The sequence below is a fragment of the Idiotropiscis lumnitzeri genome, chromosome 3, assembly GCF_059441095.1.
Source record: "Idiotropiscis lumnitzeri isolate Australia: NSW breed Sydney's pygmy pipehorse chromosome 3, RoL_Ilum_1.0, whole genome shotgun sequence".
NCBI classification, from domain to species: domain Eukaryota; kingdom Metazoa; phylum Chordata; class Actinopteri; order Syngnathiformes; family Syngnathidae; genus Idiotropiscis; species Idiotropiscis lumnitzeri.
The window spans coordinates 731,596-753,947 of NC_142393.1; the positions used below are offsets into that span (position 1 = coordinate 731,596).

The 22,352-nt window shown below is 43.8% G+C and overlaps 2 protein-coding genes across 6 annotated transcripts; one reads left to right on the forward strand and one right to left on the reverse strand.

Moving 5' to 3' along the window:
- Window positions 1–2,070: 2,070 nt before the first annotated feature.
- On the forward strand, window positions 2,071–7,684 carry znf740b (zinc finger protein 740b). 5 transcript variants are annotated; one of them, XM_088292272.1, is made up of 7 exons: window positions 2,099–2,186; window positions 3,798–3,962; window positions 4,136–4,366; window positions 4,461–4,577; window positions 4,683–4,812; window positions 5,268–5,386; window positions 6,763–7,684. In XM_088292272.1, exons 2-7 carry the CDS (start codon window positions 3,918–3,920, stop codon window positions 6,934–6,936), a joined length of 816 nt encoding a protein of 271 aa, XP_088148398.1. In that variant the 5' UTR covers window positions 2,099–2,186; window positions 3,798–3,917; the 3' UTR covers window positions 6,937–7,684. The 5 variants fall into 5 exon arrangements, with proteins under 5 accessions (XP_088148402.1, XP_088148398.1, XP_088148400.1 ...); XM_088292274.1 differs by having other exon boundaries at window positions 4,695–4,812; XM_088292273.1 differs by lacking the exon at window positions 2,099–2,186 and adding an exon at window positions 2,251–2,671.
- Window positions 7,685–16,145: 8,461 nt separating this feature from the next.
- copz1 (COPI coat complex subunit zeta 1) lies at window positions 16,146–19,696 on the reverse strand. Its single transcript, XM_088289340.1, has 9 exons — window positions 19,560–19,696; window positions 19,058–19,126; window positions 18,872–18,953; window positions 18,697–18,788; window positions 18,425–18,480; window positions 18,251–18,328; window positions 18,140–18,191; window positions 18,017–18,055; window positions 16,146–17,186 (listed from the first exon to the last, which is right to left on the reverse strand). The coding sequence occupies exons 1-9, from the start codon at window positions 19,575–19,577 to the stop codon at window positions 17,139–17,141; spliced, it is 534 nt and encodes a 177-aa protein (XP_088145466.1). The 5' UTR covers window positions 19,578–19,696; the 3' UTR covers window positions 16,146–17,138.
- Between the last annotated feature and the right edge of the window lie 2,656 nt (window positions 19,697–22,352).

Consider the following 22,352-nt stretch of genomic DNA (forward strand, 5'->3'; position numbering starts at 1 on the left):
CAGTTAATGCACACCGCAAGGGGTGTGTGTGCGTGTGCGCGTGCGCGTGTGTGGATGAAATTGTTTTTGTTTTTTTTCAAACAAAGCAAATATCTGTCTAAGAATGAGGTATTGATTTGTCATTTGGCAGAGCTGAACTAAGTCAACAGCCTCTGCAATTGTTTTCTGGGGATGATTTTTTTATTTGTATTTTTTTTGCCTCACCTAAATGTTGTTTGAGACTCCATTTTTAACAGGCATGAACCGACGTGTTAGCGCCATCATTCAGATTTATGTATGTCTTCCAAAACAGTTCATGTCAAACAATTGTATGAATTGTTCCAAAGAGTGTTTATTTGTTTTCATTTGTCAGCCAAGCACCTCAATGAGACTCTCTTTCATCCTCTTTGCGATTATTTTGGATTGGTCAAATGGATTCCTGCAACTATGCTTGACAGGAGGCGTTTGGCGATGTCGCCGTTTTGAACAGATAAGATTTAGCAACACGCATTACTTATTGACGTGCAAACAACAGTTTTTTTTTTGTTTGTTTCTTTGTTTTGTACTTATGCACACTGTTAGTTGTAGTCGTCCAAACGAAATGAAGCTCTGTTCTAAGCACTCTTTTGCGTGATAAATGAGGCCTCTGCTCGTGATCTCGGAAGGGGGATTCCCCCTCTGTGGCCCCATTTTGTTCTTCTTTTATTCCCCATAAGGTGTATTTGAGTTTTATCTTGCCTTCATTAGATCAGTTTAGATGAGGGCATAGCGTTAATATTCGTCCACTGAGGGCCCTCGAGGCCCTTTGAGGCTTTGCTGTAATTCAGAACAAGCTAAATAAATTTGACTTGACTTGACTTGAGTCTCATTTGTGATAAAAAAAAAAAATGAACTTGACTTGAACATGAATTGGCGTTTGGCATTGTTGCTGTTTTTGGTTGTTCAAATGAATAAATCCAGTTATGAAATGAAGAACAAAAGACATGCGTCTATAAATGCAATAGCATCATTCATGTTCAAATGGGCAAAACTGAATATATTTAATCATTTAGTGTCACGCAAATGAAAGATAAATTAAATAAATAGGTAATATACAAACCCAAATAACTAAACAAAAGGTGTTATTTCATTTCAAAACCATACATTCATGAGCTACAGTCGGTTGTTAGCTCAAACACTTGAGAAGTTGATGTGTGGATTATTTAACAGCCACTAGATGTCATCAAAATGCTGACGTACAGAAAAAAAGGACAAGTGCAATATTGTTGTCCAGTAGTTGTCTCATCCACTTTCTGGCTCGAAACGAACATTATGACCGCAAGACATTATTACCTTTGTGCTTAAAATATAGCGGCTAGAAACGAACAAAACTGGAAAGCTTGAATAACTGTTTTGTGCTGGCTGGTCAGTTTGATTCTTAGAGTTGACTTAATTGGTCAAAGATAAACTAAAATAAATAAAAAAGTTAGCAGTTGATGACGTGTAAAACCATGAATGCCAAACAATACTTGAGTGTTGAAACTATTGCATGTGAAAAGGTAAGAAGAGATTGCAATTAACAGTAACTTCTGTTATTTTAATAGTGAAGCTATTGGAATTTTGGGGGTTTTGTTTATTTGTATGGTTGCAATTTTTTTTTCTACTTGAAAGGTTTTAGATTGCAATTGAAGGATGATTTTGTTGTTGTAATTACATGTTTATTAAATTAAATGTTTTTTCTTGTGCTGTATTTGTTTCTGAAGCAGGATGGATTTGTTTGATGGGTGCATTTATTATGTGCAGAATAGAACGAATTCGTTTGTGAATTATGTTTTGTATTTGCAAAACACAAAGTTTGTTGATGAATTATTGCGTGTGAGTAAATTGTGTTTCGTGAGTTTGGGGGGGGGGTTGGCATGATTTTAACCCCATATATACAGTTTATCTGGTTAATGCATGATTATTACTTTCTAATGTAAACTACGCGATTAATAAAGTTCGGAAAACTGGCAATTTTATTTGCGCGTGAACCTTGACGTCCTCATTCCCTTCCTAACATGGCCGCCGATATTGGTCATTCAGAGGCCATCACGTGGCTACCCTTGTAACCAATCAGAAAACTCCCCCGGGGAACACTTCCGGTAGCGTTTCCTGTCAGTGTTTGTAAACTGAGAAAAAAATTGCAAGTGCGTCAAGTAATAATCCACAAATCTGTGAAAAATTAAGAGGTAAGTAATCGCTTCAGAAGCACCGTTTAGGCGTGTGTGCATAATCGTGTGATTGGTGGTCTGCTTTCGGATTTGTGAAGGTTGCAGCTCAGCCTCCGCTCGTATTTTGTCGCTGTGTGTGTTCGTCGCACGCTCAGCTTCTGCTTCTGCTTCTGCTTCTGCTTCTGCTGCTGCTGCCTTGTTGTGTCTTGTGTGCGCCTTATGCGTGCCTGCCTGCCCGCCCGCGGTTGTGTCGTCTGGGGTGGGGTAGGGAGGAGGGGCGGGGGGTCTTCTCCGTCCTGCAAGAGTTCCCCCCCAAACCGAACAACTAGCTAGCTAGCTAGCGAGCAAGCTAACTCCACTCCTTTTCGGTTTCATTCAGGTCGGACTTCGTATTTTGGCGTCACACTTTCAATAGTCGCCTTTAAAAGCAGAAGCGACGACCCACACGCGTCCGATTCGATTCGGTTCCGGTCGGGTGTTTATTAACGCCAACCTGTTCTCTGGTAAGTTGCTAGCTAGCAAACTTGCAGAGTTGTTTGCTTCAGCAATATCATTGATGCTTGCAAATGAAAGGCCAGAGCAGAACCAAGACAAAGGGGTTGTGTGAACGAACGAAATGATTTGGAGCACTGTTGCTTTATGATTTAGCTTTTGCTAATAATAGAACACGATTTAATCATGCGGGTTTGACACAATATGGAATTGGACGAGTTTTGACTAAAACGGAAACACTTTCAGGCATATTAGAGCATCTCTGACGATATAACGTGACAGACGGTGCTGTTGGAAGAAAACGAGGAATTGGAAAAGGTCTTTGAAAATCGCAACCGACATGCAATGTGCTGCATAAGAAGAAGAGAGAGAGAGAGAGAGAGAGAGAGCCCTCTTCTGGCTAAGAAACCACCTTCAACCGCGCGATTTCATCGATTCGTTTTCCTTTGCAATATACCGTGGCCTTTTGAAAACATTCCACATGTAATTCGAGTTGTGACACATTTTTTGCTTGTTTGGATTGTTGACCTATTCTTAACAAAAGCCGTTGAAATGTATTTAAGTTAGTAACCTAGTCTGATTGTCAACCGTCATCGTTGTTTGAGTCACTAACTGCAACTGTTTTTTTTTTCTTTTTACGAATTTCGATTTGACAAATGTGAAACATTTTCCTCTACTTATTCTTTTGATACATCACAAGGACCACATCAAGCACTCAACACATTTGTCAATTTAGTTCCTTTCCATTTAGTGTAGTCATGACAATATTTCTTTTTATGCTGTACAACACAAGTTCGCTAAAAACATACTTTTGGCTTTTTTAAACTGTCTGTTGAGATCTGTCTGTTTTGACGTTCACATCCAAACTTCCTGCACAATTAAGTTTGAGTTATTACATGTCTGTGTTCGAGTTCCTCCGAAATTCCCGTCACTGTTTTGGTTTACTTTGCGGTTGTGCTTTCTTGGAAACGTTTCATGTGCGTGAATCAAACCATTTGGAGCTTTGTTGCCTGACAAACGGCACATTTTAGTGCGAGACCTCAATGTCATCGCTGTTGTGCATTTTGAATTGATGAACTTGCAAATGAAAGACGAAAGCTCCTGAGTGAAGCACGCAGCTTTATTTTGTCATTTCAGGCTTTGGCCTCCATGATTTGGGTGCGTGCGGTCTCTTCTGTTAGTCCTCACCCTGACTGAGGTCACCTCTGCCCCCCCCTCCCATCCCACTCAAACACACACAAATTCAAAAGCACGGCGATGACACACCATTCAAACAACTCTGTTCGAGACCATATGAAATGGGTCAGTGGAAGTCTCTTCATTTGCAGAATCAAAATGATTTCAAGTTGTGCCCCCCAGCCAGAGGCCTGTCCTTTTTCATTTGTACTTCCATGTTTGAGCCCCTTTTAGCGCTCTTTCACAGTCCCCACGAGGAGTCCCACAAGCCGCTCTGATGCTTTTGTTTGTCTTGCCAGGCTGGCTTGCTGGGCTGCGAGGCGGTGCTGTCCAGCATGGCCCTGATGCAAGCCAACAACATTCCAGGTCAAAAGAAGATGATGTCGCCCCTCGGTCACGGGCACCGGGCCACTTCTGAGGGCCACCAAAGCCATTCGCACCACGGCCACGGCCACCACGGACACCACGGTCACCATGCGCAAGGCAACAGTCACGTGGGCCATCTGTCGACGGCGAGCTGTCCGCCACTGGTGAGCGAAGACCACCATTTCCTTTGAATGTACAGGAAAGTGGCTCTCGCGCTCCTGGTTCGGCGCTAATTTGTGCATTCATTTGGTCTCCAAGCTGATCCAAAAAGACGGGGATTACCACACTTCCAGAATATTGGATGGGAAGAACATGCACGGCAGCCAGCACAAGAAGAAGCACAAAAAGTCAGTGAAAGTCAAGGAGGAAGTGCGGGTACGTTTGTGCCTCTCGAGCGCGCGCGTTAATGCCAACGTTATCGCGCACCATGTGAAAAATGCACGACTGGGGGAAAGCGACTCATTTTGTCGTCCTTGCAAGCCTTTATTGCAGCAGCTCGACATGGATGACGACAGTTCTCTGAAAGTGCAGAAGAACTTCATCTGTGACCACTGCTACGGCGCTTTCCGGAGCAGCTACCACCTCAAGCGACACATTCTGACACATACGGGTGAGGAAACATCAAACGCCATTTAGACATTTCTGTCCTTTAAGTCGCCGCTCGCAGTTGCCAGCACAAAATAATCCAAAATGTCTTGAAATAGAACTCTCTATTTCTATTATTCATGAAGACATTATACAATTGAATGTAGGCAAATTCAAATGTTTGCTTCAATTAACAGACATTTTACTTTTGGTTTATAATGGCAGTATAATTCCAATATTCGTCTCAGCTCCTCACTAAGCCACAGTAATAATAATCATTGTTTGCCGACGATCAAGAATATACGCCCGACGATTGTTGTATTGTCTGTCTACATGTTGCTCCGCCGTTTGTGTTCAAATATCTGCAGAAGTTTAGCATCTGTTCTTGAATGCCTCTTTAAGTGAATCCGTTAAACGATGCCGTGTGTCGTCAGCCGTGAGCAATGTGTGCAAGTCGCAGTTTGTTGTGCATGTGCGCAGGAGAGAAGCCTTACGCCTGCGACAGCTGCGACATGCGCTTCATTCAGCGCTACCACCTGGATCGACACAAGAGGGTGCACAGTGGCGAGAAGCCCTACCAGTGCGACCGTTGCAACCAGGTTAGACGGATGTTCAGACCCCAACGCTATTTTCTAAGATCGCGTCCATCACATTGTGCGTATTCGTTCTCAATTGTGTTCATTTTGTGGTCTTTTTCTCGGCTGCGGTATTAGTGCGAGAGTAGGGCTGAACGATTGACCGTTTTCGGACCAAAATCGCCATCTCAGACAACGCGATTTCGTCCTCGCTGCGGTTTGTGCCGCACGTTCGCGAAGCAGGTCACACAAACTGCGGCGTATTAAATTTAAAATCGTTGCGCTGTCGTCCGTCGTCGCGGAAGTCATTTCTTTTGTTGCTACTTGAATGCGAGCCACGTAGCTATTTTGCGCCGGACTTTATTTGTTCTATATGCAAGTCCGGATCATTTTCTCCGTGATGACAAATAAACTAGCCCCAAACAAATCGCGTTTTAAACGAGAAGGCTAACAAGGAGTGGCTAAGCGTGCTAATTGTAAAAGAGTCGACGCGAATAATTGCTTTGGTGCACGATCGACTTTGAACACGAGTCTCACTCGAACCGCAAAAGGATGGAGAGCCAGCAGCGATGAACACAAGTGGCCTATTTCAATCAAACGCCCCTCTCAAAAAACCTTTTCTATGTGCTTGCATTATTTACAATAATCACTTTTCTTGTTTTTATTGGCCATGTTTGTAAATGACATTGTGAAGAAAGTTGCAAATGAAATCGAAATCGCAATATCTGTCCGAAAAATCGCGATGCCATTTTTTTCCTAAAATTGTTCAACCCTCAATGAGTGTTTCTGCGTCAACGTGGTGAAGAAGTGTGACGTGGGAGCACAAAACGGATCTTGTGCGAACGATGAATGCCGTGTGTTAAGATCGTTGGCAGGAGATTGTTGAATGTTGCCGTCTACTTTTTTTTTTTCCACATTTGAACAGCTTCATTGCCTTCAGACAAATCGATTCAGAAGAAAATGTGTCAAATAAATCGTGTACAAAATGAGCTGTGAATGTTGAACAGATGGAAAGAATGGCCGCCGTCGCTACTTTGGACGGCGTCGACTGATCAGCGCTTGCGTTGCAAATTACAACATTTCAGCCGCTGACGTGCGCGTCGTTGAAATGCTGCTGAGAAAATGTTAAATAGCATCGTCCCGTCCACTGATTGGTTAGTCAGAAGGAAAGCGCTTCCAGGCAAGACGACACTCGCGTTGTCATGTTTGTGAGTTTTGCACACTTGACATCCACAACATCTGGAGCAACGTTGCGCTCCTAAATATTTGGAACGATCTGAAGCGTCGCCGAGGACGCGGCGCAGTTGCATGCGATTTTCGTGTCGGCCGTTGCGTGCCCCGCGTTTGCTTAAAATGTGACGAGCCTGACTGACCGCCGTCTTTGTCTTGTGGGCCCGCAGACCTTCTCGCGGACGGACCGGCTGCTGCGGCACCGGCGCTTGTGCACGGCCGGCATCGGCAAAGACGACAGCCCGTGTTGCGATAGTCGCTCCTCGGCGTACTCGCAGGGCACGTCCGGCCACACGGCTTCCTGGAGCCCCTTACACCCTTCCAACAGCCGCCTGACCGTCTGAGCCGCAAAGACCCGATGGACCGCAACGTCACAAAAAGCGGAACACAACTTAGATGACACTTCTAGCGACCATGACGTTAGTTCGGACCTGGATTTTTCTACCTTTTTATGATCTTCTTGTCTTTGTTGTTGAGATGAGAGGAGGAAAGGCAACTTCTGGTCTCTTTCCTCACACGATGACGGCAGGATTTGCTCCCACGTCTTATCACACTGAAGACTGAAATTGCGCCGCTGCCACGGTATCCACTTTTGGTGTTTTTGACAGTATTGGCCGCCAGATGGTCGGGCAGCACTTCTTTCATTGTCCTGCTGAGCCGCGAAATCAAGCCGAGCTTAAACATTTGGGCCTTTTGGATGGCTTTGTTGTTGGAACTGTCATCACCACGCAAGACCGCCTTCGCTTCTGTTAGCCGTTAGCAACCCGTTTGATCGTGGAGCTTTTTTTGTGTTGTCACTCGTGCGTTTGAATCTGTACAAATTGAAAAAAGAAATTGTTACAATCAGCTGTTCAACTCATTAAAACTAAACAATTTGAAAGGCAAAACTAAGGCTCACATCAAATCCAAATCTGCTTTTTTTTTTTTGGAGCATCTTAACGTCGATCGAGGTGAGGTTGTCGCTCTGCTTCTCTTTTTTTCGGATGGATGCTCCCGCTCATTGGGTCATCCTTCGCAGCCTTTTGTTGCCATGGCAACTAACGGTTTGAAGTTGAGCTCTTGGGTTGGTTGTCGTTGTCGTCCGACGCTAACAAGCGAGCGCTCGCCTCCGGCTCGACGTGATTGGATGTGAAGACACTGTGCCATCTCCACTTTCAAAACGTTTAGCATCTTCAGTGAAGGTGATGTGGAAGTAGGTTTTTTTTTTTTGGAGGGGGGGGGTACTTTTTGTTTCAGTCTTTAAACGTGGACTGAAGCAAGCATTTGCGTTCTTAGAAAACTTCATTTTTCAAATTTGTGTAGACAATTTTTTTCTCTGTAGACATGAAAGGAGTTGAGTGGGCCCATGAATGACATTGCCCTCTGCTCATTGGGTTAATATATATATTGAAAAATGTATTTGAAGTAGAAGAAAATAACGTGTGGGAGCGACATTCTGAAAAATCTCAATATTTACCAAGTTATCAAGCGTCGTCTGATTTCTGTTGATTTGAAGCTGGGTCACCCTTTCATTTGGAAATAGAATACCGAACTAGCCACTTCCTTTCTCTCCCGTACGTCTGCTGTGATTGATTTTTTTTTCTCTGCATTTGTATAAATGTGTAAAGTCCACCTTTTTATTAGTCCTTTCATTATTAGGCATTAGGGTGAAATGATGTATATTTGACAGCATTGTGCATGAAGTTTTAGGGCCCTAAGTCTCAATAAAACGATTCATTTTGTAATAAGTGCATGTCTTATTTGCTTATTTAATAAGAATCATTTTGTTAAAAAAAAAAAAAATCACTGGTCAATGATGTGTCGTGGTTCAGTTGCCACTCATTGATGGTGAGTGAAAATGTTTGCGATGGATTATTTTAAAATGAATTTCCACCCATCCTTTATCCAAGCCGCTTCTCCTCACAAGGGTCGCGAGCATGCTGACGACAATCCCAGCTGGGTGCGGAACACCCTGGACTGGTCGCCGACCAATCCCAGTAAAACTGAATGGTGATATATTTTGTTTGCGATTCACTAACTGCAACCTTGCACAAAACAAAAAAACTGTTCCTACACAATTCTTACGAATATTATTCTTCACAACTTGAGAACTACTTGATGAGTTTCCACGCATAAATGTGCTGTAAAAGAAAAGGAAAGGTCAAACTTGGTATCATAGAAGATGACGCAGCGATGCAGTACTCGTTCTTGCCACAAGAGGGTAGTGTCTCTTAGTTTTTCTTTTGGTGTCGGAAAGCCGGGGTCTGGAGTGCCATAAAAAAAAAGGAGACATGGTCGTTAGGCAGTGTAACATCGTCATCACGACGAGCATTCTAGAAATGAAGACATTTCAGGGTTAGGGTGAGTCAGGAAGGGTCACGTTTGCAAAAGCCACTCCAAAGAAGACATCTGAGGAAAGCAATCCTTGTGAGCGCAGTGAGGTCGTACCCTTGAGCACCTTCGTCTTGCTATTGACCAGTTCTTTAATTAAAGCACAAGCTTTGGCCGCATGAGATCAGCCCGAAGGCTGCTGGGAGTGTGCTGCCCCCCCCCCCCCCCCCCCCCCCATGGGAGACATCCCCTCCCTCCGCCATCTGATTTACAGCACCCACAGGCCCTCGGCACTTAACAATGGACCTCTTTAAGTGAGGGAGATGGGGAGGAGATCAGAAAGAGGCTTAAAACACTCCATCTTCATACACAAAGTGCAGAAATCATCCAGGTTGGAAATCATCTCCGCAAGACAGAGCGATCATGGAGTCGGCCCAGAGGTAAAATGGACGAGTGCTGCCTTGTGTGCAGACTGGAGGAGACTGATAGCCGGCACTCTACCTGCTCACCTCTCCTGTCAAAGTGTGTGTGTGGGGGAGGGGGGGGGTTCAAAGAGAAATTCCACCCTGGGTGAGTAAATCTCATCTGAGTGGAGACAGTGAGGCACAGACTGTGTGTGTGTGTGTGTGTGTGTCTCAAGAAACAAGACGTCAGCTCCAGAAATATTTGAATGCCCCCCCCCACCACCACCACCAAATGGATCACAAACATGCAAACAAATGCGCGAAAGCATGGCAGTCGCACAGTAGCTGCAACTATCTCCGTTGCCCAAGGTGCGAGGCAACCTTTTCACGCTGAGCTTTGATTTATCTCCAAATATGTTGGCCCAGCAAGCATCCATCAGCCTTGTGGCGGCTCACCTCACGGTGTTAATTAAGACGATATTTCAACTCCTGCGTGGCAGCCATTCTGCTTATCAGTCAAATTTCCATCCATCCTTTCAACACGTGCTATAAAATCACACAAATGAATTTGAATGAGTCGTTGGAACGCGACACTTGTGGATTTGCAATGTTGGCCGCTGAAACCTCTGACCGTTTTGGTGGCAGCAGAACAAACTGATTGACAATTTGTCACTGTCTTCTGTCTGTGATATGTTGTCCCTCCTCAGGCGTGGTGGTTTGAAAATGTCAAATTTAGACAATGTCTTTGCAGACTTCCTGTTTTGATGTAAGAAGTTTCCGAAAAAAGTAAACACATTTGCCTCATTTTTTTTCAAGGCTCAAAATGATCCAAAACAAGCAACGAAAGTTTGAATGCTCGTATGGAAATCATTTGCGGCCAAAAACGTCCTGAATTCTTGTCCAAATGTAAATGTTGCTTTGCTTGGCCTTCGCCGCAGTCACCTTGACCTGCTGCTTGCTCGAGGGTCTCGCTGCCGTAGAAATTGTCTTCAGTAAGCGAAAAACAGGCTTGAGATCTGGCCACTGAAGAATATTCCGTTCGTCGGCTTCAAAAAAAAAAAAAAGCCGAGTTGCTCTTGATGCGGTTTTGCGTCATTATTCATCAGCGTGGTGAAGTACGACAGCTGCCGTTGAAAAGTGAAAATGTGAGCAGAGACTAGACATGAGCGGCACATGCTTCACAATCCCTCTTATTGTTGTCAGCGGTCACGTGACCAATAAACACCAGTGAGATCTTTTTATTTAGCTGCGCGTCGAGAACGGCCTCCGCAATCGGCGTGACTGTCGGTCTTCTTCATCCTTTGATGACATTTCCATATGGCGTCATCTAAATTAGCAGGAAATTACAACACAAATTAAAAGACATAAAGAGCCGAGCGAGCGCTCACAAGCTGCAGTGGACGAATGCGGTAACATTGAGGAAGACTTTTTGGGGATTATTGGCTGAAAGTCTTTTCTGGCTTGGGTCAAGATGCCGCTTCCACAGAGCACAGGCCGTTTTATTGCAAGTGCGTTTTATTGGAAGTCCTTCTACAGTGAAAATAAATTGTCACCCCACGGAGAAGAGTGTTGTTAACGACGCTGCCAAGTGGGAAAGATTAACACGCTGTGGGCGTGGCCACGAAATGCGCGCAAACCACAGCGTGCTCAACTGTCAATCCAATTCCTCGACGACAAAGTACGATTAATTTGCATAGAACTCACCTCGGCGAATGAATGGCACCAATGTTGTTTGTTCGCCTGTCTCTTTGGGTTTTTGCTTGATTTTTTTTCCCGAGATTTTTACAGCAAAGGTTATTTTTAATTGACAACTTTTGCTTCGCTGATTTTGACACAAGAGCTGAACCATTTCAGGAAAAGACGGAATTGACCTTTTTCTGAAGAAAATTACTTTTTGATTTTCAAAATGAAGCATCAGGGCGATTCACGCTTAACATTTACAAATATGTCAACATGACACCAAAACATCAAAAACTTCTCACGTCTCATGTTGGCCACTGCAGAAGTTGTGCGAGGGAGGCAGTGCTTTTCACTTTGCTTTTCTTTTAAACTATGTCCATAAAGCAACAACTACATAATTATATCATTATGTGTGATCGTGGATGTAAAAATTCTTCTTATTATTATTATTTTTTTGACGTTTAGGAACAAGACGCCGAAGAGCATTGCAAAAAAAAAAAAAAAAAAGCAAAGCTTGGACGATCACATGGAATTGTGATTTTGAGCAAAAAAAAAAAAAGATAAATCGTCCAGGTCCAAACTTGAACTGTGAGCAGCATCAAACGAACTTCTCGCCTCCTTTTTGAAGATTTATCTCCTATGCAGCCATTCAGCTGAGTTGACTACATTGTCACCAAAAACGATCGTATCGTAAAGATATTAAAGATCTTAAGTCGGGTCACATGTCAAAATTAAACTGCAGAAAACATTACAAACCAAATTAGGTGAGCGGCGATTTTCATGAATTGCATCGCGAGCAGCGCTGCCTCCTCGTCAAGCTAATAGCACGCGTTAAACGACTTCACACTCTGAACAATTGTGAAAATGTCCTTTTTCCAATGATCCGTCTACTTGAAGAGCAATCGAATGCACCAAAATCCGACAATGGCTCACTTTGCAAAACGAAAGATGACGTCGACGCTGCGCAAGCCTCAAAGGTCCCGTTTTGCACGTTCACATCTTGACGACAACACCTCGCAAGGAGTCGATTATGGCGTGTAGTTGCGTCGTATTTTTGGTACCTCGAGGGACAGAAACGGACCCCTGCGGCACCCACCCATTTATTTGATTTATTTTTTTTGTCATTTGTCTCCACATGGCATTACACTGGAGCCGCTGACCTTACGCCTCATGTCAAATAGCAAAGCGAAGGATGCGATATCCAAGGGAAACGCTGAGTGAATTCACCCGGCGGGTTGATCGACAGGACAGGGGCGGCCGCGCTATTTACCCAATGGAAATTTCCACGGGTCAAGGTTGTTACAAGGCCGGGCTCCCGAGCTTTCCGGCTCGGACGGCCTGTCGGGCAAAGCGATGATTGTGTTGCACGGCACCCGAAACAAAAAAAGCTCGCTCGTCTTCAGTTTTACGAATTGTGCTCGCCATACAGATTGGAATGCAAGCGAGAGTGCTTGTGCGGAATCGTCGCTCGCAGGATTTTTGTTTTTTTTTCTTTGGACGCCTCCTCCAAAGCCCATCACACATTTTTCTGCTCTTTCTCCCAGCGGCGCACAAGGTCTCTCGCGCCCCTGATGACGTCAGAGCTATTATGCTGAGGCACCGCCTCCCTTCAGGGGGAAGACTTTACGATTGCAACCTGACACCGTTTCTGTGTCCTATAAGCCACTGAGCTGTAACTCACTTCAAAGGCAGGAGGCATCAAATCTCAGTGCGCCCATAAATTTCGATGTCAGCTTTTGGCCAATGAGAGCGAGGCCTTAAATCACAGCTGTCACGCTGGCGGCCAATGGAAAGACGATGGTAGTAAATCTGTCATGGGCGTCTCTGTTAACAGTGTTGTGGTGCGGTTGGGGAATCCACGGGGAGGGAGGGGCCAGCAGGGGGCTCGGAGGTATGCCAGACGAGATGCTCCTCTTCGCATTCTTTTGCCGCTGCTGCAAAACATTCGTGCAGATTGAAGTCGCAACAGCAAAGGGCTCGCGGAGGATTTTTTTCTGCATAAAACAAGACTAAACATGCGAGGGGAAAAACTGACTTGGGAAACCCTCGTAAAGCTTTACGGCCACAACTGCGTGTGCGTGTGCGTGTGTGTGTGTGTGTGTGTTGACTGTCTCCAATGAAAATGACTGATTGTGGTTCTTTAGCGCTGTTTTGCATCATCACCGCTGCAAAAGTGTTGAGTGTTTGATAACAGCAGTAACCCAGGAAGCCCGGCCTGTCAAGTTGACGGCCGATGGGGGAGGGTGGGGGAGGTCGGGGGTCAGCGGGAGGGGCCAGGTCCATTCCAGATGTGCCCCATTTGCATGTGCGACCAAATATCCACACCAAACGGGGAAGCCAGCCTTGCAGAGTCTATTTGGCTCGCTCCGGCGTTGAGCGCTTTTGCATCCCGAATGAATCCGCGAGCATTCATTCTTCTGAAGCGTGCATTTTGGAATGGGGAAAGGAAAATGGAGGGGAAATGCATCACGCCAAATATCTGCGGGATTAACAATGCCCTTGGTGCACCACTTTCATTTTCCTATCAAAGTTGGACATTTTCATGTCATAAATCTTGCAAGTATCATAAAAGAACTGATCTCGCGGAGGCAAAGCTATTCCAGTCCAAAAAAGGGGAGGGAGGGAAAAAGCTGTAACTTAACAAAAGCCCACCATTTTTTTTTTCCACCAACCTGTAACGACATCCAATAAACCAAGCACACTCACGCTGACAGTTTTATCTGACGTCAACAAAAAATAAACATTAGCATCAAAATTTACAGTCATTTTTGTCATTACAATGAATGCTCTTTTTTTTCCGGCGCGAGCATAAACAGCTTGCTGAATTATGGCGAAGGCGGGCAAGAGTGCAGCGGTGAAGGTGTTGTTTTTGGCCGGCTTTTTCAGGAGTAGTCGTGATTCTCCGTTCTATGGGAATCCATAAAGAGACCGAGAGAGGCCAGCGGGGGTCATAAAGCACGTCAGGCGGCGGAGTTGCTGCATGCCGACCGGGCCCCCCCCCCCCCCCCTCGTTCTCCTTCTCCGGCACAAGCACGTGTGCTCTCGCATGACCTTTAATGACCTCCTCTTTCTGCCATCCATTCGCATTCCATTCCTCTTTCGTCGTCGTCATTTAGTCATTTATTTGGAGTTGGCTTTGCCTCTTTACGCGGATGTTAGCGTTACCTACTGGACGGAAATGTCGAAGCGTAAAATAGCCTTGTTAATTTTAATACGCCACGCCATTAAATATCACGAGGGTCTTGCTCTTTGTCCTGTTCAGCCAATATAACGGCACTCGCTTTCATATATTTATCGCCAGAGATCCAAAATGGTCTCATTGTTTTTCCTCCGTGTTGTTTCTCCGGCACGGGCCGTAGCGTCCGATGGCGGCTCGGGCCGATTGACGATGACATAAAGACTGGAAGCTCAGCGATGATGATAATTTATTGACTAATTCACACGGTTGCGCTCACGCACACGACAGACACGCAAGCAAGCAAGTGCGACTCTCCCACTGTATGCATCCATCATGCGCAAGGCTCGAGTCCATGCACCCGGTTCTGACACGTTAACGGCATGCTTATGTACTGCGTGTCAAACCGCGGTCTTCCAAACGGTTCTGACCGTTCTTGTGGAATTCATACAAGTGAGTTACCGTGCTTGTTTTTTTTTTTTTTTACGATGGTGCAAGTGTAATTAGCGGATGGAAGTGAGCAAGCGGTGCTGCAATTTCGCTCATCTAGATGAACCCAAAGTAGCAAAGTGAGTGCATGCGTACTTTTAGGTGGGAGGCAGGACCCGGGATTTCATCTCATCACATTTACTGCTCTCCCAACCTTCATGTCACCGCACTCAAATGTTGTGCTGGCACATTGGTGTGATCACCGCGCCGATAATGGAGTCCATTTAGGATGATGAGCTCCCCCGTCGCACGGCTGCTTCCGAACTAAAAACACTTCGCATGTAGCAACTACATGGCGTCCATTCATGCTTTCATTGCAGCTCATAAAGAGGCTCGCATTCAAGGTTCTGAATCGGACTGGAGGCGAGCCAAGGAGGTAATAAGCCCCGCAGGTCAGAGACAAGCCGATAAGATTTTCATTGGCTACTTACTTGCCTGTATGGGGTAAAAAAAAAAAACAAAAAAAACATCAAGTCGGTCTTGTGAGTGCATCGGCAGCACGACGCACTGAATTGCAACTGCAATCCTGAAAACGGGCCGGATGCCTGCACACCACATGTTCACAACAGTGGACAGCAAACGACAGACTGTGTGAAGTGGTACTCGTTCACTTTTTGCTGATAATCGGGATAAATATTTAATGCTGTCTACATTTGCTGGTCATAATTTTGACATTTTAGTGCAAGTTTGTTGAAATCTTGAATTTGGGGCAAAACCGCCTCAGTAGAGCCATCTTCAGGTTAAATTCTGAACTGCAATAAGAATGTGGCTGGCTGTCCACGACATTTTTTATGAATAAGGCCGGAACCATACCGAGAGGGGACTGGCCGGCAAAAAAGGGTCAAGTGCCCATATCTGGTCATGCCTTGTGCGTGCGTTATAGCCGGGGGAAAGAAATGAAATGCAAGCCCAACAGTCCTCCATGCAGCCATCGCCTTTCGTTTTTAAATATTTGCATGGAGCAGGAGTCTGCTGGGGCTTAAGGACCCCTTTTCAGCAAAAGCAAACTCGTTAGTGTCCTCTAGTGGAGAAAATGGTGAAGACAGTTACAAAACAAAACGACCTGAAGTGCAATTCCTTATTGGTAGCGTTCCTGCAAAACAATTCAATACTTGTTTCTTTACTGTATTCGATATTTATTTCTTCTGCAACTGTGCACACATCAGAAATGCGAGAGCACGTCTCTTTACTTGAAGGCGATAAGAAGAAGATTGCGTCATCAGTGAGGGTTTTTAAGTCAACAACTTTTTGGTCTGACACGCAAACTCATTCATTCAAGAAAATACAATTTCACGGCGGTGCGGAATGCCAACTTCAACTTTATTTCAGCCTCTTAACCAGTGGACGAGTTCCAACATGTTTCCTTGGGCCTCTCGCATCGCATGTATTACCAATAACGCGTTTAAGACGCTTTCCGCTTGACTCAAACTCATTTGAGTTCTACTTTGACGTCGAGACCAAATTCCCATAATGGTAAAAAAAAACCAGAAGCGCATTCTGCAAGCACTGGCAACGTTTTTGTTTTTTATTCTGTCAAAGAACATGTTGAACCATGTCAGTACTTTGAGGGATCACTTTGTGAATGAAAAGACAACAAAAAGAAGGCAGAAGACGAGCGCGGTTGCAATTTGGGACACCGTCAATGTGTGGACATTTTTTTGCATGAACGCACATCATTTCATCTTTCCCGCCTCATCACATAACATGATGCAGAGCCCATTCTTGATCCAATTCACGAGGCGAGGCATTCAAATGAGTAGATGAAGATAAGAGTGTGAAGGTGGGGAAGCATTCAGGAATGCATCCAATTTATGATGCATGGAGGAGGAGGAGGTTGAGGAAGCAATCAATTAAGACTCCATAAAAGATTGGCGCATACATGAACACACGAGCGGAACGAGCCTGATCACGGCAGCATGAAGGGGGGGGGGGGGTTCGTCCAAACGTAACTTTTGCACTGAGGTGAAAATAACAGCAGATGGAGCCCTCGCCTCTTTCAAGCCTAAAGGACAAAAGCCAGTGGCGGCCAGGCGGGCAAAGATGCCACAGCCAAACCAGCTCAACTGCTCACCAACGTGCAGAAAAAACTAAACGGGCGCACGACAACTGCACCGTGTGTCACAATAAAACGTCGGACTGAATAATTCTTTGAATTTTGTGCCGATGAAAGAAGGCAAGATGAAGTTGACAGTTGGTTCTGATCAACGAATGATGCGCGGAATGTTGTCACCAGCTGGGCGGAGGTCGATTAGCGCTCATGGAGTGACCCGCTCGTTTACGTCATGAAAACATCCAACGAGAGCAGTTGAAGGGAATGTACAGTAAACCTTATTTGAACCCGCTAGTCTACACAAAAGAGCACCGCTGTGCAGAAAGCATTTTTGGGGGGGGGGGGGGCCCAGCTCACAGCAGTGATTGTGAGAGAGGAAAAGGAGGATGAGGATCAGTGGCATGATGAGCGGGCTGCGCAGCGGCTCTTGTGCTGCGACTACCGTAGAAGCGACCACTTGATCTGCTCCTTGGCAGACTGAAGCACCTGCAAACAAAACACGCAAAACATTCGTTGGGAGTTTATTCCTCACGCTTGCTTGGAAAAATAGTTGTTCTTTTCTTTTTTTAAAGCAGTCAGAAGCCAAGGCGTAGTGTGACTGGAAGAAGAGATTACGCATGTTTGTGGGATAACTCAAGCGACCAATCGGTGGTCTGATTGGCAATTGGTTTCCAGGCGTGCCGCCAGCTGCGGTGATTAAATAGGATTCAGTTTCCTTTGGGGCCGGCTGTCTGTTCAACTTTTGTTTGCAATGCCTCGTGTTCAAGTCATGTGCTGTAGCTAGCAACAATTTATTTGTTTATCAATTCATTCACATGTAGGAGTGGGACCTTCGCCAAAGTTTTTTTTTTTAGAAGTCACTTTATTTGTGTGTCGCACTACGACAGACGCGATTCGGGAGTATTGGTGCCATTTTGTGTTTCCCCGTTGATGTTTTGGACTCCATGAATAAACTTATGTCATGGGAAATTGGCCAACTTCCAACAAGACGATTAACTCGAAATACCGGAGTGGATTTTGTGTGCGCCGCTTCACGAGACGGCGAGTCTTCATACATTTCACTACAATGAGTCGCGCTTGACAAATTCCATCCTGGAGTTCACAAAACACGCTTTAAAACCTCTGCACAGTTTGACCCATCACAAGCCTTGTTTCAAGTAACACAAACCCTAATAATTCCACCGAGGAAATAAGTTTTGTTTTTTTTCGGGAGTACCAAGTCTACATATTAATCTGAAGTCAACTGTTGAGTGTGCATTATAGAAAGCGACACTCTTGAAAAAGTCCAATTTGAAGGAGTTCGAGGTATTACCAACCTGGGTGACAGTCTGCTCAGTCAAAGGCACATCATCGCCCTAAAAGAACCAAAACTTTTTGAAGAGCACAGCAACCTTCCACAATGTGTTTGAACATGCCAAGAGGAGAAGGAGAAGGCTTACTCTCAGGGCCACACGATGAACAACTTGCTGAGGATCACTCTCAAGGATCACCCTGCGGGAGGCAACAATGTCAACAGTGGAGCTGCATTAAGATGCTCACGGATAACTTACCCTCCGTCCACAATTTCATCCACAGCGAGGAAGAGCCCCTCCATATTGTCCAGCAAAGCTCGGCGCTCAACATTTTTTCTGTCGTTTCAGGAGAGAGAAACAACATGTCTACACTTTTTTTCTGAACCACTCAAAGAAATGGACATGTTCAGTTTAAATGTGTTAATAGCATACCTCAACATCTGACTGAGCGAGTCAAACAGGCAGTTTAGAACGGCCATGAGCATAAGCTGTTGAAATGAAAGACTCCGATTCAGCCAACTGTGCCTCAATTCATTTTTTACATGCCAGCTGCTTTCAAGCGATTCAACAAGAATAACACAACGATAATGACGTCAAAAATGTGTTTGTATTGTTGTATTTGGTTCCTCATCTCCTCTGTTGCGCAACAAAGCTCAATGGGTAGAAGTATGGTTGAGACAGGAAACAAAGCATCTGAAGCTTACCTCATTTTCATGTGAACTTCCAATCACATAAAAGAAGAGGTCAATATTGCTCTTGTAGACAACAGTGAGGCCTTCCAGTAATGCTATCTCACCTTGTGATACACAAAGTCAACTAGCATTTGCAACAGAATCACCAGAGGCAAAATGTTTTTGGACGTAATATTGCATCTCTTACTGTCTGTCCTGTGTGTTTTGTTGAATATGTTCTTCTCAAACGCTTTCTGTTCCTTCACTGTGGGGTACGTGTCATCATAATACTGTCGATACATGTAATAGTGTGTGATTAATGAAAAACCAAGAGAATTGTGCAAATGTATCGAAATATTTTTTTACAAATAGTTAATTGTTTACTCTACCATACCTTGGCATAAAGTCTGTCTCCATCATTGTCCAGAATGAGAATTGCCTTCACGGTGTACAAAGATGGTTCCTGTTCAAATAACACATCGTTGCAAAAAAATCAAATGGTGCATTTGACAGTTTAACAGTGGCTGTTTCTTTCACTTCTAGTAGTGAAGACGTAAACAGATGGCAATTATATCGTAACAACGACATAATGGAAAGTAGCGAAAGAAGGAGGGGGTCTATAAATACTATTTAATGATATATTGTTGCTCATTATTTTTGCTTGATGTAAAAGGTGAAACGTGACACTTCCACATCATCGCAAAGCACGAATGCCAAGCTAACCTCGCGAAGGCGAGCGACTTAGCCAACAGTTTCAACCATTTACATTTAGTTCCCAGTAAAGAGAAATAACTAACACCATCTCAAAGCTAGCGATAACATCACACGGCGTAGTTAGAAAGCGAAGTCTGCTTCGACGGAGCTTCGCTGTCAAAAAAGACAAGATGCTTTCTTACCAATATGGGAGTATCCATCTTGTTTCTTGTTAGCAAAGCTTCTGGAGTGGACTCACCGGAGCCCACGTGACAGGTTGCAGGGAATGAGTCGCTTTCCTATTGGCTGGTGCAGCTTCCGCTCCAAGAAGGAAACAGGAAGTCACACTGGCAAACTAACACTTTAGTTGCTCGATCTGGCACCGTTTCGGACCAACAAGCAATCTTCTTCTCCAAAAAGCACCGAACAACAAACGTAGCGATTTTTATTAAACCGTTTAGGATCTTGAATGAGTGATTTGAACGCAAAACCGCAAGTATTTCCTTCTAAGTGACACAAAATGATTTTCTGGTAATTCCACTTCAAAGAAGACCCGGGACAGTTTGTCTTTCTGTAAAGGAGCATTGCTTATTGTATAAAAATGTACTTGATATGTACGTTCAAAAAGTTCAGAAACCACCGTTAAAATTAAACAAATAAATATGAATAAATCCAGCGGCTACATCGAGAAATGAAAACGAACTAAACTAAATTACCTCAAAATATTTTCAAAATGCTTTTATAATGTAAATAACTTAAAGCCATCTTGTGTAGTATTAATGTAATTGGAAGCGTCATTTGGCAGCTTTTGGCAATAAATAGACTCACATTCAAAAGTAGGCGCTCACTCAGAAAATTGGCCTGGTTGATCGTTTTAAAAGCCTCTTTTGTTCATCTTGATAACATTGAACTGTAGGCGTACTCACATAGAAAATTTTGTTTTCATATAGGGCAGGTTTTGAGTTACAATCTGAAATAAGAGTCTTTTCCAGGACCCAAAATGCATCTCATGTCAATTGTTGTGACGAAGCCCATCAACTGTGTCGTATTGAATTTCACTTAATTGGTCTGAAAATGATTATTCATTTTCTGCAAAAACATATTTTTGTTCATCTATCCGTGCCGGCGACTTACGGGAGCAGGCAAAACAATGAAAAGGCCTTCCTTCTAAGTGATACAATACAATACAACTTTATTTATATAGCACATTTCGCAACAGTTGGAGCTGCAACAAAGCGTTTTTCATATGGTAGAGGATATAATTAACTGTGCGTTGCCTTCTACTCTATACATCAGAACATTTATTTTGTGTTCAACTAAACAGGATAAAATTGTGAGTAAAATGAGACAAGATCTTTTTTTTTTTTTTACTTTTTTTCCACCGTGTGCAATGAGAATTCGATTTTTCAGGGGTAAAATATGTGGCCTGGTTCAACAAAGTTTTGGAAAAAAACTTGATAAATATTAAATAATGAGGATGAAGGAGAGAAGTGTGTAATGAAGACTAACAACAGTATAACCTCACACGACTTTTGTGGGAGTAGAATGCAATTCTATAAATGTGTAACAATAGAAAAAGTTCAAATATTTTCAGCAATACAATGATTTCAACACACAAGTACATGACTGTTATGTTTTCAATTTCCTAATAGGACGGGGACATTTTTTGTGTGGAAGATTTACGCGTGGATCACTTTTGTTTTTTGTTTTTTTTCATCGCCAATACCCTCCTACATTCAACCAACTCCAATTATCCTACCTCCCTCTTCTGGGAAGCATCGGGAAAACCAGGCCAATGGGGTTTTCCCTCTATCGCAGTCTAGAAATGACATCACAGTTTGGCCTGACAAAGATATTTTCAGTTCAGAGTTAAAAAACAAAACAAAAACATAGCTGTGTTTTGCGGTGAAGGCAGCAACATTGTTTTATTGTACAGAACACATAAGAATGTGAATTCCTAAGAACCTGCGGGCAGCTATGATTGTTCACAATGTTTATAAACCATAGATTTAAAATTTAGAATTACTAATAAAAATACTCTGTTATGCCTGACTCATACATTGATAATGAACTGATGTAGACATACTGTATGAAATATTATATAGCACGATGTCAGACGTCAGAAAAGTTCCAAAGCGATGCCACCCCTTGATGAATGAAATTACTTTTTAAAAATACAATTGAACATTTGCTCCACAAATCGATCCGGCGATCCTCGTAAGGATAAGTGGTTCGGAAAGTGGATCATTCTTCTGAATGTATGGATATATATCGATATCAACTTGTCACATTATGTGTGATCTATCATACAGAAGAGATCTTTAAAACAATCACACACGTGTTAAGAGATTATTTGGGCTGTTGCGGGGAAGAACATGAAATATCGAACAAAGTTAGCCTTTTTCTCATCACCTTAAGGCGGCATAACCACGAGAGTTTGTTAGTTCCCTTCCTTCGAATCAAGTGTTCATTTTATCAGCATGAAGCAGAACCTCCGGTATGCAACATCCTCCTTTCCCTGCCTCCCTTCTTCATCTCTGCACGCAAGGATTCCACATGCGTCACATTTATATACCTAATACGCGATTTGAAGTGTATTTATTGCGTTTTCCAATAATGGATCGCAAATTACAGCTTTAAAAGGAGACATTTGCACAATCAAACCTGAAAGTTGAAACTCAATTGCCCGTTTAATTTCAATTCCATCGGGTGCAAACACGCAAAAAACGAACCATTGCGTTTCTGTAGCGTAGATAAGATCAAGCGACTATCAGAAAGCGATTACGAAATCTAAAAGTTGTTGCCAAGCATTATCTTGATGGAAACACATTGAAATAGACGCAGGCAATCTTGTGACATTTGGTGGACGGCCCAGGAAGGTTCCTCATTTGCTGATGTGTGAAAACCACGCGTGACCGATGTTCTCCGAAGCAACACCGAAAGATTCCTTTTGAGGTAACCTCACTCCGTTCGCTCGTCGCTACCTTAAATGATGC